The 17,376-nt window shown below is 41.0% G+C and overlaps 1 protein-coding gene across 4 annotated transcripts in view; it reads left to right on the forward strand.

Moving 5' to 3' along the window:
• Window positions 1-17,044, forward strand: part of LOC135545186 (short transient receptor potential channel 7-like) — a 70,839-nt gene extending 53,795 nt beyond the window's left edge. Inside the window, exons 9-13 of one of the 4 annotated variants that reach the window (XM_064972818.1) lie at window positions 2,673-2,716; window positions 2,904-2,908; window positions 6,647-6,688; window positions 14,364-14,439; window positions 16,902-17,044. In XM_064972818.1, the coding sequence (XP_064828890.1) occupies window positions 2,673-2,716; window positions 2,904-2,908; window positions 6,647-6,688; window positions 14,364-14,439; window positions 16,902-17,044 (310 nt within the window). Of the gene's footprint in view, window positions 1-384; window positions 400-1,340; window positions 1,356-2,672; window positions 2,717-2,903; window positions 2,909-6,607; window positions 6,689-14,363; window positions 14,440-16,901 lie in introns of all 4 variants that reach the window. The other 3 variants (XM_064972817.1, XM_064972815.1, XM_064972814.1) reach the window with 3 other exon arrangements.
• Window positions 17,045-17,376: the final 332 nt, after the last annotated feature.

Below are 17,376 nucleotides of genomic sequence, written 5' to 3' on the forward strand. Positions count from 1 at the left end.
TGCTGCTGCAGACTTCTCCTCAAGTATAGCTCATGTTGTGTTGTTGTGGCTAACTTCTCCTCATATATAGCTCATGTTGTGTTCTTGTGGCTAACTTCTCCTCAAATATAGCTCATGTTGTTGTGGCTGACATCACCTCATTTATAGGTCATGTTGTGGATAACTTCTCAAATCAAATCAAATCAAATTTTATTTGTCACATACACATGGTTAGCAGATGTTAATGTGAGTGTAGAGAAATGCTTGTGCTTCTAGTTCCGACAATGCAGTAATAACCAACAAGTAATCTAACTAACAATTCCAAAACCACTGTCTTATACACAAGTGTAAGGGGATAAAGAATATGTACATAAAGATTTATGAATGAGTGATGGTACAGAGCAGCATAGGCAAGATACAGTAGATGGTATCGAGTACAGTATATACATATGAGATGAGTATGTAAACAAAGTGGCATAGTTAAAGTGGCTAGTGATACATGTATTACATAAAGATGCAGTAGATGATATAGAGTACAGTATATACGTATACATACGAGATGAATAATGTAGGGTATGTAAACATTATATTAGGTAGCATTGTTTAAAGTGGCTAGTGATATATTTTACATCATTTCCCATCAATTCCCATTATTAACCTGTTGCGTCGCGCAATCCCGGATCCGGGATTCTATTTATAGCCTCAAGCTCATTAGCATAACGCAACGTTAACTATTCATGAAAATCGCAAATGAAATGAAATAAATATATTTGCTCTCAAGCTTAGACTTTTGTTAACAACACTGTCATCTCAGATTTTCAAAATATGCTTTTCAACCATAGCTAAACAAGCATTTGTGTAAGAGTATTGATTGCTAACATAGCTATAAGCCTGGAATTCAGCCAGCAACATTTTCACAAAAACAAGAAAATAATTCAAATAAAATCATTTACCTTTGAAGAACTTCAGATGTTTTCAATGAGGAGACTCTCAGTTAGATAGCAAATGTTCAGTTTTTCAAAAAATATTATTTGTGTAGGACAAATCGCTCCGTTTTGTTCACGTTTGGCTATGAAAAAAACCTGTATACAGTTATACCCTCAAGCTCATTAGCATAATGTAACGTTAACGATTTCTGAAAATCGCAAATAAAATGAAAATAATGCGCCTGCTCTAAAGCTTAGCCTTTTCTTAACAACACTGTCATCTCAGATTTTCAAAATATGCTTTTGAACCATCGCTATTCACTAATTTGTGTAAGAGTATGCTAAGCTAGCTTAGCATTTTGAGTAGCATTTAGCACGCAACATTTTCACAAAAACCTGATAACCAAATAAATAAAATCATTTACCTTTGAAGAGCTTCGGATGTTTTCAATAAGGAGACTCTCAGTTACATAGCAAATGTTCAGTTTTTCCTGAAAGAATCTTTGTGTAGGAGAAATCGCTCCGTTTTGTACATCACATTTGGCTACCGAAACGAACTGAAAATTCAGTCGCCAACAACGTCAAACTTTTTCCGAATTAACTCCGTAATATCGACCGAAACATGGCAAACGTTCTTTGGAATCAATCCTCAATGTGTTTTTTCACATATCTCTTCATTGATATATCGTTCGTGGAAGCCTGCTTTCTTCTCTGAATTCCATGTAAAAATACTTGCAGCTGTGGTTTGCACACTAATTTCGGCGCAGGACACCGGGCGGACACTTGGTAAATGTTGTCTCTTATGGTCAATCTTCCAATGATATGCCTACAAATACGTCACAATGCTGCAGACACCTTGGGGAAACGACAGAAAGGGCAGACTCATTCCTCTCGCATTCACAGCCATATAAGGAGACAATGGAAAACGGAGCCTCAAAAATCCTGCTCATTTCCTGGATGCCGTTTCATCTTGGTTTTGCCTGTAGCTCACGTTCTAGGGCACGCACAGAAAATATCTTTGCAGTTCTGGAAACGTCAGAGTGTTTTCTTTCCAAAGCTACCAATTATATGCATAGTCGAGCATCTTTTTGTGACAAAATATTGCGCTTAAAAAGGGAACGTCTTTTTATCCAAAAATGATATAGCGCCCCTAGAGTTTCAAGAGGTTAAAGTGGCTGGAGTTGAGTCAGTGTGTTGGCAGCAGCCACTCAATGTTAGTGGTTGCTGTTTAACAGTCTGATGGCCTCGAGATAGAAGCTGTTTTTCAGTCTCTCGGTCCCAGCTTTGATGCACCTGTACTGACCTCGCCTTCTGGATGATAGCGGGGTGAACAGGCAGTGGCACGGGTGGTTGTTGTCCTTGATGATCTTTATGGCCTTCCGGTAACATCGGGTGGTGTAGGTGTCCTGGAGGGCAGGTAGTTTGCCCCCGGTGATGCGTTGTGCAGACCTCACTACCCTCTGGAGAGCCTTACGGTTGTGGGCGGAGCAGTTGCCGTACCAGGCGGTGATACAGCCCGCCAGGATGCTCTCGATTGTGCATCTGTAGAAGTTTGTGAGTGCTTTTGGTGACAAGCCGAATTTCTTCAGCCTCCTGAGGTTGAAGAGGCGCTGCTGCGCCTTCTTCACGATGCTGTCTGTGTGGGTGGACCAATTCAGTTTGTCTGTGATGTGTATGCCGAGGAACTTAAAACTTACTACCCTCTCCACTACTGTAAAATATAGCTCATATATAGCTCATGTTGTTTTGTTGTGGCTAACTTCTCCTCATATATACCTCATGTTGTGTTGTTGTGGCAGACTCTTACTCCTGTATATCTCATGTTGTTGTGGCTGACTTCTCCCCATTTATAGCTCATGTTGTCTTGTTGTGGCTGACCTCTCCTCAAATATAGCTCATGTTGTGGCTAACTTCTCCTCATTTATAGCTCATGTTGTGGCTAACTTCTCCTCATATATTGTTCATGATGTGTTGTGAATAACTTCTCCTCATATATAGTTAATGTTGTGTTGTTTGGATAACTTCTCCTCATGTATAGCTCATGTTGTTGTGGAGAACTTCTCCTCATATATAGTTCATATTGTGTTGTTGTGGCTGACTTCTCCTTATATACAGTGCCTTGCGAAAGTATTCGGCCCCCTTGAACTTTGCGACCCTTTGTCACATTTCAGGCTTCAAACATAATGATATAAAACTGTATTTTTTGTGAAGAATCAACAACAAGTGGGACACAATCATGAAGTGGAACAACATTTATTGGATATTTCAAACTTTTTTAACAAATCAAAAACTGAAAAATTGGGCGTGCAAAATTATTCAGCCCCTTTACTTTCAGTGCAGCAAACTCTCTCCAGAAGTTCAGTGAGGATCTCTGAATGATCCAATGTTGACCTAAATGACTAATGATAAATACATTCCACCTGTGTGTAATCAAGTCTCCGTATAAATGCACCTGCACTGTGATAGTCTCAGAGGTCCGTTAAAAGCGCAGAGAGCATCATGAAGAACAAAGAACACACCGGGCAGGTCCGAGATACTGTTGTGAAGAAGTTTAAAGCCGGATTTGGATACAAAAAGATTTCCCAAGCTTTAAACATCCCAAGGAGCACTGTGCAAGCGATAATATTGAAATGGAAGGAGTATCAGACCACTGCAAATCTACCAAGACCTGGCCGTCCCTCTAAACGTTCAGCTCATACAAGGAGAAGACTGATCACAGATGCAGCCAAGAGGCCCATGATCCCTCTGGATGAACTGCAGAGATCTACAGCTGAGGTGGGAGACTCTGTCCATAAGACAACAATCAGTCGTATATTGCACAAATCTGGCCTTTATGGAAGAGTGGCAAGAAGAAAGCCATTTCTTAAAGATATCCATAAAAAGTGTCGTTTAAAGTTTGCCACAAGCCACCTGGGAGACACACCAAACACGTGGAAGAAGGTGCTCTGGTCAGATGAAACCACAATTGAACTTTTTGGCAACAATGCAAAACGTTATGTTTGGTGTAAAAGCAACACAGCTCATCACCCTGACCACACCATCCCCACTGTCAAACATGGTGGTGGCAGCATCATGGTTTGGGCCTGCTTTTCTTCAGCAGGGACAGGGAAGATGGTTAAAATTGATGGGAAGATGGATGGAGCCAAATACAGGACCATTCTGGAAGAAAACCTGATGGAGTCTGCAAAAGACCTGAGACTGGGACGGAGATTTGTCTTCCAACAAGACAATGATCCAAAACATAAAGCAAAATCTACAATGAAATGGTTCAAAAATAAACATATCCAGGTGTTAGAATGGCCAAGTCAAAGTCCAGACCTGAATCCAATCGAGAATCTGTGGAAAGAACTGAAAACTGCTGTTCACAAATGCTCTCCATCCAACCTCACTGAGCTCGAGCTGTTTTGCAAGGAGGAATGGGAAAAAATTTCAGTCTCTCGATGTGCAAAACTGATAGAGACATACCCCAAGCGACTTACAGCTGTAATCGCAGCAAAAGGTGGCGCTACAAAGTATTAACTTAAGGGGGCTGAATAATTTTGCACGCCCAATTTTTCAGTTTTTGATTTGTTAAAAAAGTTTGAAATAGCCAATAAATGTCGTTCCACTTCATGATTGTGTCCCACTTGTTGTTGATTCTTCACAAAAAAATACAGTTTTATATCTTTATGTTTGAAGCCTGAAATGTGGCAAAAGGTCGCAAAGTTCAAGGGGGCCGAATACTTTCGCAAGGCACTGCATCTCATGTTCTGTTGTTCTGACTGACTTCTCCTCCTCATGTATAGCTCATGTAGTGTTGTTTTGGCTAAAGTCTCCTCATATTTAGCTCATGTTGTATTGTTGTGGCTAACTCCTCCTCATGTCTAGCTCATGTTGCTGTGGCTATATTGTTCTCAAATATAGCTCATGATGTTGTGGCTGACTTCTCCTCATATTTAGCTCATGTTGTGTTGTTGTGGCTAAATTCTCATATATATATCATGTAATGTTGTTGTGGCTAACTCCTCCTCATATATAGCTCATGTTATTGTTTCTAACTTGTCCTCAAGTATAGCCCATGTTGTTGTGGCTGACGTCACCTCATATATAGCTCATGTTGTGTTGTTGTGGCTAACTTCTCCTCATATATTGCTTATGTTGTGTTGTTTTGGCTAACTCCTCCTCATGTATAGCTCATGTTGTGGCTAACTTCTCCTCATATGTAGCTCATTTTGTGTTGTTGTGGCTGACGTCTCATGTACAGTATACCTAATATTGTGTTGTTGTGGCTAACTTCTCTTCATATACATGAACAATATAAATAAATACTAACTAAAGTCAAGGTTGATCACCTGTCTTCTGTAGTTGTTCCTGCATACTGAATACTTGTCATTCCTGCATACTGAATATTGAATACTAGTTGTTCCTGCATACTGAATATTGAATACTAGATGTTCCTGCATACTGAATATTGAATACTAGTTGTCCCTGCAATCTGATTACTGAATTCTAGTTGTTCCTGCATACTGAATGCTGAATTCTTGTCATTCCTGCCTACTGAATATTGATTACTAGTTGTTCCTGCATACTGAATACTTGTCGTTCCTGCATACTGAATATTGAATACTAGTTGTTCCTGAATACTAGTTGTTCCTGCATACTGAATTTTGACTATTAGTTGTTCCTGCAACCTGAATACTGAATACTAGTTGTTCCTGCATAATGAATTTCGGAATACTAGTTGTTCCAGCATACTGAATATTGAATACTAGTTGTTCCTGAATATTAAATACTAGTTGTTCATGCATACTGAATTTCGGAATACTAGTTGTTTCTGCATACTGAAATAATTTTTTACATTTATTTTATTTTAATTTTACCCCCTTTTTCTCACCAATTTCGTGGGATCCAATTGTTAGTAGTTACTATCTTGTCTCATCGCTACAACTCCCAACTCCCGCACCTGGGGACCTGGTCAGCTCGCACTGCGCCCGGTCCGCCACAAGAGTCGCTAGTGCACAATGAGAGAAGGATATCCTTACCAGCCAAACCCTCCCTAGCCAGGATGACGCTAGGTCAATTGTGCGTCGCCCCATGGACCTCCCGGTCACGGCCGGCAGCGACAGAGCCTGGGCTCGAACCCAGAGTCTCTGGTGGCACAGCTTGCACTGCGATGCAGTGCCTTAGACCACTGCACCACCCGGGAGGCTGCATACTGAAATTTGAATAGTATTTGTTCCTGCATACTGAATTTCGGGAATACTAGTTGTTCCTGCCAATACCAGCACCTGGATTTAGAGCAGGGCTCTCCAACCCTGTTCCTGGTGAGCTACCCTCCTGTAGGTTTTCACTCCAACCCTGTTTCTGGAGAGCTACCCTCCTGTAGGTTTTTACTCCAACCCTGTTCCTGGAGAGCTACCCTCCTGTAGGTCTTCACTCCAACCCTGTTCCTGGAGAGCTACCCTCCTGTAGGTTTTCACTCCAACCCTGTTCCTGGAGAGCTACCCTCCTGTAGGTCTTCACTCCAACCCCAGTTGTAAGTAACCTGATTCAGCTTTTAAACAAGCTAATTATCAGGATCAGGTTTTCTGTATTATGGTTTGAGTGAACCTACAGGACGGTAGCTGTGTAGGAACAGGGTTGGAGAGCCCTGGTCTAGATGCTGTGCTGTGCACAGGGTTTCTTCTGTTTATATATGTATAACTCATGTTGTGTTTTTGCAGGGTGAACGCTACATGGCCCATGGTCGACTACGAGAAGAGTCCACTCTTAGACAACCTATCAAACACCCTACCAGATACCAGGTAAGTAAGTAAGTAAGTAAGAAAGAAAGTAAGAAAGAAAGTAAGAAAGTAAGAAAGAAAGTAAGAAAGTAAGAAAGAAAGAAAGAAAGAGAGAAAGAGAGAAAGAGAGAAAGAGAGAAAGAAAGAAGAGGGGTGTGGGAGGGTAATGGGAGAGAAAAAGTCTGAGGGAAATGGGGGGCACAGAAGGAAAGAGAATGATAGAGCCTGGGAGAAATAGACAATTATCGAGACAGATAGATGTTGAGACTGACTGCATATCGGTTTAACGCAGTACCGAGAAATGGAGTGAGTGGAAGCGGGTAATGGCCCAGTAAAGGAGTGTGGAGTAAGAGACTGAATTGGGACAATAGATGGAATGGAATGAGGGAAGGTCTTTCTGTCCTCCACCTTTTCCCTATGGGAAATCTTCTCTCTTCCTCCGTCGTGAGAGGTCATTCTATTCTCTCACACAACATATTGCTTCTCTATAAAAGCCTTTCTCCTGACACACACACACACACACACACACACACACACACACACACACACACACACACACACACACACACACACACACACACACACACACACACACACACTGCATTTGGTATGTCAGGCCAGCTTATCACAGTGAGTGTGTATGTAATGCATGCAGGGCTACAAGTATTGACGGGTTCCCAGAGAGTAGGTCTTAAGGCATCCACATGCAGTGGTGTAAAATACTTACAGTTGAAGTCGGAAGTATACATACACCCTAGCAAAATACATTTAACCTATTTGGGCTAGGGGGCAGTATTTTGATGTCCGGATGAAAAGTACCCAAAGTAAATTGCCTGTTACTCAGGCCCAGAAGCTAGGATATGCATATAATTGGTAGATTTGATTAGAAAACAATCTAAAGTTTCTAAACAGTTAGAATAATGTCTGTGGGTATAACAGAACTGATATGACAGTTAAAACCCAGAGGACAAACCATCCAACAACAACAAAAAATTCAGCCTACCACTGTTTCCAATGACTGTCATGTTTATTATGAGGCAAAATCCTCCCAGATTGCAGTTCCTAGGGATTCCACTAGATGTCAACAGTCTTTAGAAAGAGTTTCAGGCTGGTTTTTGGAACAATGAGCTAGAATTTGTAGTTTTTCTAAGTGTCTCCCAATTTGCCTGCAGTGTTTTCATGCACGTGGATGAGAGCGCGTTCTTTGATGTCCTCATGGTATGCTTTTGCCGTAAAGCCTTTTTGAAATCTGACAAAGTGGCTGGATTAACAAAACGGGAAGCTTTATTTTGATCTATGACACTTGTATCTTCATGAATGTTAAATAATTATATTTCTGTAATTTGAATTTCAAGCACTACAATTTCACCGGATGTTGTCGAGGTGGGTTGCTAGAGGAACGCCTGCGCCAGAAAGGTTCAACTAAGTTTTTCACAATTCCTGACATTTAATCCTAGTAAAAAGTCCCTGTCTTAAGTCAGTTAGGATCACCACTTTATTTAAAAAATGTAAAATGTCAGAACAATAGTGGAGAGAATGATTTATTTCATCATTTATTTATTTCATCATATTCTCAGTGGGTCAGAAATGTACATACACTCAATTAGTATTTGGTAGCATTGTCTTTAAATTGTTTCACTTGGGTCAAATGTTTCGGGTAGCCTTCCACAAGCTTCTCACAATAATTTGGATGAATTTTGGCTCATTCCTCCTGACAGGGCTGGTGTAACCGAGTCAGGATTGTAGGACTTTGAAGAACTTCAGATGCTTTCACTCAGGAGACTCCCAGTTAGATAGCAAATGTTCCTTTTTTCTCCCAAAAATATTTTTGTAGGCGAAAAACGTCACGTTTGTTCATCCTGCTTGGCTGAGAAATCGACAGAAAAATAAAAATAAAATACTTCAGCATTAGCATAACGCAACTTTTTCTATTCATGAAAATCGCAAATGAAATGAAATAAATATATTGAAACACAAGCTTAGCCTTTTGTTAGCAACACTGTCATCTCAGATTTTCAAAATATGCTTTTCAACCAAAGCTACACAAGCATTTGTGTAAGAGTATTAATAGCATTAACATAGCATTAAGCCTAGCATTCAGCAGGCAACATGTTCACAAAAACAAGAAAAGCATTAACATAAAATCATTTACCTTTGAAGAACTTCGGATGTTTTCAATAAGGAGACTCTCAGTAAGATAGCAAATGTTCATTTTTTCCAAAAAGATTATTTGTGGAGGAGAAATTGCTCCGTTTTGTTCATCACTTTTGGCTAAGAAAAATAAATGAAAATTCATTCACTACAATGCTGAACTTTTCTCCAAATTAACACCATAATATCGACAAAACATGGCAAACGTTGTTTAGAATCATCCTCAAGGTGTTTTTTGCATATCTATTCGATGATAAATCATTCGTGGCAGTTGGGTTTCTCCTCAGTAGCAAACGGAAAAGTACTGCAGGTGGAGACTACGCAATAATTGCAACGAGGACACAAAGCGACCACCTGGTAAATGTAGTTTCTTATGGTCAATCTTCCAATGATATGCCTACAAATACGTCACAATGCTGCAGACACCTTGGGGAAAACGTGGAAAACATAAGCTGACTCCGAGCTCCTGCACAGCAATATAAGGAGTCATTGCCATGAGGCGGTTTCAAAAAATGCGGCACTTCCTGACTGGATTTTTATCTGTTTTTTTTCTGTAACATCAGTTCTTTGTCATTCACAGACAATATCTTTGCAGTTTTGGAAACGCCAGAGTGTTTTCTATCCGAAGCTGTCAATTATATGCATTATCGAGCATCTTTTCGTGACAAAATATCTTGTTTAAAACGAGGACGTTTTTCATCCAAAAATTAAAATAGCGCCCCCTATATCCAACTGGTTAATCCTCTTAGTGCGATCAAAGAGAGGGATAGAGAGATCAAATTCGACAACATCCGGTGAAATCGGAGCGCGCCAAATTCAAAATACAAAATCGTAATATTAAACATTCATGAAAATTGAAGTGTCCTACATCATTTAAAAACTTCTTGTTAATCCAGCCGCTTTGTCAGATTTCAAAAAGGCTTTACGGCGAAAGCATACCATGCAATTATCTGAGGACAGCGCCCCGCATACAAAAGCATTACAACCATTTTCCAAACCAGCACAGGTGTCACCAAAGTCAGAAATAGCGATAAAATAAATCACTGAACCTTGAAGATCTTCCTCTGTTTTCAATCACAAGGGTCCCAGCTACACAGGAAATTGTTGTTTTGTTCAATAAAGTCCTTCTTTATATCCCAAAAAGTCATTTGATTCAGTAATCCACCTGTTTCCCTCCTTCAAAATGCATACAAAGGAATCCCAAAAGTTAACAATAAACTTTGTTCAAAAAAGTCAAACAACGTTTCTAATCAATCCTCAGGTACCATAATATGTAAATAAACAATCACATTTCGGACGGAGAATAGTATGTTCATTACCGGAGATAAATAACGAAGTGTGGGCCCTCATCCATTCACGCCACAATACTACAGTCAAAATGGGAGCCACCTAGAAATACTACAAATGTTAGCTCATTTTTCAAAAATAAAACTGAAACTGTTGACATCTAGGGGAATCCCTAGGAACTGCAATCTGTGAGGTATTCCTTTGATTTTCCCATAAGCAAGGATTTGGATGGGCAGACACCTAAAACCAAAAAATCTGAATGGATTCTCCTCGGGTGTTCGCCAGACATTACATTATTTTATTTTATATTTATTATTTTATTTTCAGAGTGTTTTCTATCCATTACTACCAATTATATGCATATCCTAGCTCGGTATCCGAAATACCGAATACTGCCACCGGCCCTCAAGAAGTTTTAAGCAATTTTGCCACAACTTTGGAAGTATGCTTGTCCATTTGGAAGACCCATTTGCGACCAAACTTTAACTTCCTGACTGATGTCTTGAGATGTTGCTTCAATATATCCACATAATTTTCCATCCTCATGATGACATCTATTTTGTGAAATGCACCAGTCCCTCCTGCAGCAAAGCACCCCCACAACATGATTGCTGCCACCCCCGTGCTTCACGGTTGGGATGGTATTCTTCGGCTTGCAAGCCACCGCCTTTTTCCTCCAAACATAATGATGTTCATTATGGCCAAACAGTTCTATTTCTGTTCCATCAAACCAGAGGACATTTTTCCAAGAAGTACAAACTTTGTCGCCATGTGCAGTTGAAAATCGTAGTCTGGCTTTTTTATGGTGTTTTTGGAGCTGTGGCTTCTTCATTGCTGAGCGAACTTTCAGGTCATGTCGATATAGGACTCCATTTACTGTGGATATAGATACTTTTGTACCTGTCTCCTCCAGCATCTTCACAAGGTCCTTACAGTTGTTCTGGGATTGATTTGCACTTTTCGCACCAAAGTACGTTCCTCTCTAGGAGACAGAACGCATCTCCTTCCTGAGCGGTATGACGGCTGCGTGGTCCCATGGTGTTTATACTTGCGTACTATTGTTTTGTACAGATGAACATGGTACTTTCAGGTGTTTGGAAATTGCTCCCAAGGATGAACCAGACTTGTGGAGGTCTAAAAAACGTTGAGGTCTTGGCTGATTTTCTTTTGATTTTCCCATGATGTCAAGCAAAGAGGCAACTGAGTTTGAAGATAGGCCTTGAATATACATCCACAGGTACACCTCCAATTGACTCAAATGATGTCAATTAGCCTATCAGAAGCTTCTAAAGACATGACATCATTGTCTGGAATTTTCCAAGCCGTTTAAAGGCACATTCATCTTAGTGTATGTACACTTCTGACCCTTTGGAATTGTGATACAGTGAATTATAAGTGAAATAATCTGTCTGTAAACAATTGTTAGGAAAATGACTTGTGTCATGCACAAATTAGATGTCTTAAACGACTTGCCAAAACTATAGTTTGCTAACAGGATATTTGTGGAGTGGTTGAAAAACGAGTTTTAATGACTCCATCCTAAGTCCATGTAAACTTTCGACTTCAACTGTAAGTAAAAATACTTAACGTGCTAGTTAAGTAGTTTTGGGGGGTATCTGTACTTTACTTTACTATTTATATTTTTTGACCATTTTTACTTTTGACTTCACTACATTCCTAAAGAAAATGATGTGCCTTTTACTCCATACATTTTACATCCAAAAGTGTCAAACATTTCCCATGCTTAGCAGGACAGGAAAATTGTCAAATTCACCCACTTATCAAGAGAACATCCCTGGTTATCCCTACAGCCTCTGATTTGGTGGACTCACTAAACACAAATACTTGGAGTGTGCCCCTCGCTATCCGTAAATAAATAAAAAAAAAAAAATTGTGCTGTCTTGTTTGGTTAATATAAGGAATGTGAAATGATTTCTACTTTTGCTTTTACTTTTGATACTTCAGTATATTTGAAACCAAATACTTACTCAAGTAGTATTTTACTGGATGACTTTCACTTTTCCTTTTCAAATTTCACATTTTTATTTCACATTTATTAAACAAGACAGTTTTTTTCTATAAATGTATCTTTACCTTTACTCAAGTATGACAATTGAGTACTTTTTCAAACACTGCTTCAATGTTATTATAGTTTTTTGTTTTTATATTAGTTGTATTAAGTTATAGTTGTATACAAATGTTTCCAGTTCATTTTTTATTTCATTTCAGTTTTAGTGTTAGGGAGGTTCGGTCTTCTCATGACACCAATGCTACGTTGGACTCATTTCACGTTCCTTTTGATTGGCTGGTCATTTGGTCAAGAAAACACTTGATCTGTCTAGAAACAATTGATCCATTATTGCAATACGGTTTTGGAAACCTTGAACACTCAACTTAATTATCATCACAAAATAACTTTACAAAAGACAACCTCTGTGGAAATCTGTGGTAAAAGTTAATGTTTTATTTAACACAGCTTCGAGCTGATGTTGTTGTTTTTTGTTCCCACCCGAGTTTCCATTAGCTCAGGAAGTGCCATGTAAAACCTCAGCGGGAATCTTTGAGTTAAACACGCGTAATAAGTATATATTTTTTGTATTCATAAAATAATTTTTGTTTGATAATTAAACTGAGTGTTCACGGTACATATGAAAGTAGAATTTCTGAGGTTTCCAAAAGCGTAGTAATTATCAACGTGTAGATAAAGTGTTGGTACAGTTGCCCCACTGGGGTCAATTGTTCAAATGAGAACCCTATGGCTGTATGGGTTCTCAGGAGCTAAGGTTAGGTTATGTTTAAATTATAAAATCAATCTCGATGTGACTTGGATTAAGGAATAGCGCAGAGACTGGTGCAAACAAAATATGTTGAAGGTAAGTCTCTCTCCCATGTTTACACCAACCTAATACGTTTTAGCATTTGTTAGCCACCTAGCAGTTTTTTCCCCTGTTAGCTAATGATAGCTATTGATAGTTCAGGGCAGCAGGTAGCCTAGTGGTAAGAGCGTTGGGCCAGTAACCGAAACGTTGCTGGATCGAATCCCCGAGTTGACAACATAATAATCTGTCATGCTGCTCCAGAACAAGACAGTCAACCCACTGTTCCCGGGAAGGCTGTCATTGTATCAGGAGAATTTGTATCACAATGGTTGAACTCAACTATCACTATAGCTTTGACCAATTCCCAGAAGTTTATAAGACCATGGTTAATGAATAATTAGACAAAGACCCCTTTCTGCAATAGGCTAGTTTTCTATTCAGAGAGCTCTGAAGTCAAAAATACACACACACACACACAGTTTTGTCACTTTTCTACCAACCTTGGCAGCTTCTCACCGTTCTTCTCCTCCTCCCTAAATTAGAGGCCTTGGAAGGCCCTCTTTCCTGTTGTCAGCTTTTTCAGAGTTATAACCAGGTCATGTGTAGTCTAGTTGTCCTTTGTTGTCTCAACTGTCACATTGCTACATAGTAACACAATGATCTAGTCACACACACATTATTGGAATTTTGACTCTTAACACATTTCATACAATTACATGATTTCAGGGTTGAATTCTTTTGTCATTACTTTAAACATATACATTTCTTTATCACATTGTAAATAAGAATTTGTTCTTAACTGACTTGCCGAGTTAAATAAAGGTTAAATAGTGATGAACAAGCAAGGCATTTTGGAAACATATCCACATTTACCCACCACATTCAGTATCTTGAAAACTCCATTAGAGTATTGCCAAAAGTAAACAAATCAAATAAAAACATTCACATAATTCATGATGGGTTTTTATTCGTTTTGGGGTCAGAGATAATAGTTTCAGTAAATTTTTTGTTTTTCTTATTATTTTATTTCAGTTTGCTAAATAGTTTTCTCATGATTAGTTTTAGTTTTGTATAATAACCTAGTATAATATTTTCAGCTTTCATAACTCCAAATCTCTCCTCTCCACCTCTTCTCTCCCTTTCATATTTTCTCACCTCTGCACTCTCCTCTCCCCTCATCCCTCTCTCCACTCTCTCCTCATCCCTCTCTGCACTCTCCCCTCATCCCTCTCTCCACTCTCTCCTCCTCAGAAGATCATGCACTCTCCCCTCATCCCTCTCTCCACTCTCTCCTCATCCCTCTCTGCACTCTCCCCTCATCCCTCTCTCCACTCTCTCCTCATCCCTCTCTGCACTCTCCCCTCATCCCTCTCTCCACTCTCTCCTCATCCCTCTCTCCACTCTCCCCTCATCCCTCTCTCCACTCTCTCCTCCTACAGAAGATCATGAAGCGTCTCATTAAGCGGTATGTTCTGAAGGCTCAGGTTGACAGAGAGAATGATGACGTCAATGAAGGTGAAGATCTAATCTCCTTTAACGTCGACTTTATGGAACTCACCAGATTCTGCCTGACTGGGTTGCTGTTGTGATTGTAACTGGGTTGGTGTGGTCAGTGTGAGTGTGACTGGGTTGATATTGTGAGTGTGACTGGGTTGATATTGTGAGTGTGACTGGGTTGATATTGTGAGTGTGACTGGGTTGATATTGTGAGTGTGACTGGGTTGATGTTGTGAGTGTGACTGGGTTGATGTTGTGAGTGTGACTGGGTTGATGTTGTGAGTGTGACTGGGTTGATGTTGTGAGTGTGACTGGGTTGATGTTGTGAGTGTGACTGGGTTGATGTTGTGAGTGTGACTGGGTTGATGTTGTGAGTGTGACTGGGTTGATGTTGTGAGTGCGACTGGGTTGATGTTGTGACTGGATTGATGTTGTGAGTGTGACTGGGTTGATATTGTGGTGTGACTGGGTTGATGTTGTGAGTGTGACTGGGTTGATGTGGTCAGTGTGACTGTGACTGCGTTGATGTGGTCAGTGTGACTGGGTTGATGTGGTCAGTGTGACTGTGACTGCGTTGATGTGGTCAGTGTGACTGCGTTGATGTGGTCAGTGTGACTGCGTTGATGTGGTCAGTGTGACTGTGACTGCGTTGATGTGGTCAGTGTGACTGGGTTGATGTGGTCAGTGTGACTGGGTTGATGTGGTCAGTGTGACTGTGACTGGGTTGATGTGGTCAGTGTGACTGTGACTGGGTTGATGTGGTCAGTGTGAGAGTGACTAGGTTGATGTGGTCAGTGTGACTGTGACTGGGTTGATGTGGTCAGTGTGAGAGTGACTAGGTTGATGTGGTCAGTGTGAGTGTGACTGGGTTGATGTGGTCAGTGTGAGTGTGACTGGGTTGCTGTTGTCAGGGTGACTGGGTTGCTGTTGTCAGTGTGACTGGGTTGCTGTTGTCAGTGTGACTTGGTTGATGTGGTCAGTGTGAGAGTGACTGGGTTGATGTGGTCAGTGTGACTGTGACTGGGTTGATGTGGTCAGTGTGAGTGTGACTGGGTTGCTGTTGTGAGTGTGAGTTTGACTGGGTTGCTGTCGTGAGTGTGACTGGGTTGCTGTCGTGTGTGTGACTGGGTTGCTGTCGTGTGTGTGACTGGGTTACTGTCGTGTGTGTGACTGGGTTACTGTCGTGTGTGTGACTGGGTTGCTGTCGTGTGTGTGACTGGGTTGCTGTCGTGTCTGTGACTGGGTTGCTGTTGTGAGTGTGACTGGGTCACTGTTGTCAGTATGAGTGACTGGATTGCTGTTGTCAATTTGAGTGTAACTGGGTTGCTCTTGTGAGTGTGACTGGGTTGCTCTTGTGAGTGTGACTGGGTTGCTGTCGTGAGTGTGACTGGGTTGCTGTCATGAGTGTGACTGGGTTGCTGTCGTGAGTGTGACTGGGTTGCTGTCGTGAGTGTGACTGGGTTGCTGTCGTGAGTGTGACTGGGTTGCTGTCGTGTGTGTGACTGGGTTGCTGTCGTGTGTGTGACTGGGTTGCTGTCGTGTGTGTGACTGGGTTGCTGTCGTGTGTGTGACTGGGTTGCTGTCGTGTGTGTGACTGGGTTGCTGTCGTGTGTGTGACTGGGTTGCTGTCGTGTGTGTGACTGGGTTGCTGTCGTGTGTGTGACTGGGTTGCTGTCGTGTGTGTGACTGGGTTGCTGTCGTGTGTGTGACTGGGTTGCTGTCGTGAGTGTGACTGGGTTGCTGTCGTGACTGTGACTGGGTTTCTGTTGTGCTTGTGAGTGACTGGATTGCTGTTGTGAGTGTGACTGGGTTGTTGTCGTGAGTGTGAGTGTGACTCGGTTGCTGTTCTGAGTGTGTATTGTATCCTACAGATCACTTTGGACTTACAGAAGACTATTATGAGCAAAATTTAAAAATGTGTTTTTTTAATTGAAGATTTGTAATGAGGTAATAGTGGACATCTCCAGACTGATGTGTGTGTTTCTTTGCGTTTGTTTTTGTCACGTTCGTCGTATAGAAGAGACCAAAGCGCAGCGTGATGAGAATACATTCCTCTTATTTATTTAACGAAGAACACTTGTAAACTTAAACTATACAAAAACAGCAAATCGAACATGAAGCTATATATGATAAGTGCAGACACAGTCAACTAACACATAGACATAGACAATAACCCATGAAATACCCAAAGAAGATGGCTTTCTAAATATGGTTCCCAATCAGAGACAACGATAAACACCTGCCTCTAATTGAGAACCAATCTAGGCAACCATAGACATATATAAACACCTAGATGATAAACAACCCCATGAACCTACAAATCACATAGACAGTACAAAAACACAAACATCACCCATGTCATACCCTGACCTAACCAAAACAATAAAGAAAACAAAGAATACTCAAGTCAGGGCGTTGTTATGTTTCATTCATATGTTTTGGTGTGTGACTGTCTGGCTGTGTGTGTTTGTGTCTTATAGGTGAGCTGAAGGAGATCAAGCAGGACATCTCCAGCCTGCGCTATGAGCTCCTGGAGGAGAAGTCTCAGGCCACCGGAGAACTGGCTGACCTCATCACACAACTCAGTGACAAGTTTGTCAAGAACACCACGAAAAGACCCTGAGAGAGAAGGGAAAGGGGGGGGGCTGAAAATAGACAGAGGGAGAGAAGTGGGAAGAAGGGGATAGAGAGGAGAGAAGAGGGGGGAGAGCTGGTGGACAGAGAAAGAGAGAAAGTGGGACAGAGGGAGGTGAGAAGAAGAGATGAAGGGGGAGAGAGATGGGACGGAATTGAGAGCAAGGGAGGAGAGGAGGGAGGGAGAGAGAGAGGCAGGAGAGAGGACTGAAAGAGAGGAAGGAGGCTCTGAGCAGTATGAGGGGTACATAGGGGATTGTTAAGAGTAGAATTCTGATGCAGAGAAGAGAGAGGTCACCCCTCCAAACCACACTGCCAAAA

Source organism: Oncorhynchus masou, chromosome 9, assembly GCF_036934945.1.
Source record: "Oncorhynchus masou masou isolate Uvic2021 chromosome 9, UVic_Omas_1.1, whole genome shotgun sequence".
In the NCBI taxonomy this organism is placed as follows: Eukaryota; Metazoa; Chordata; class Actinopteri; order Salmoniformes; family Salmonidae; genus Oncorhynchus; species Oncorhynchus masou.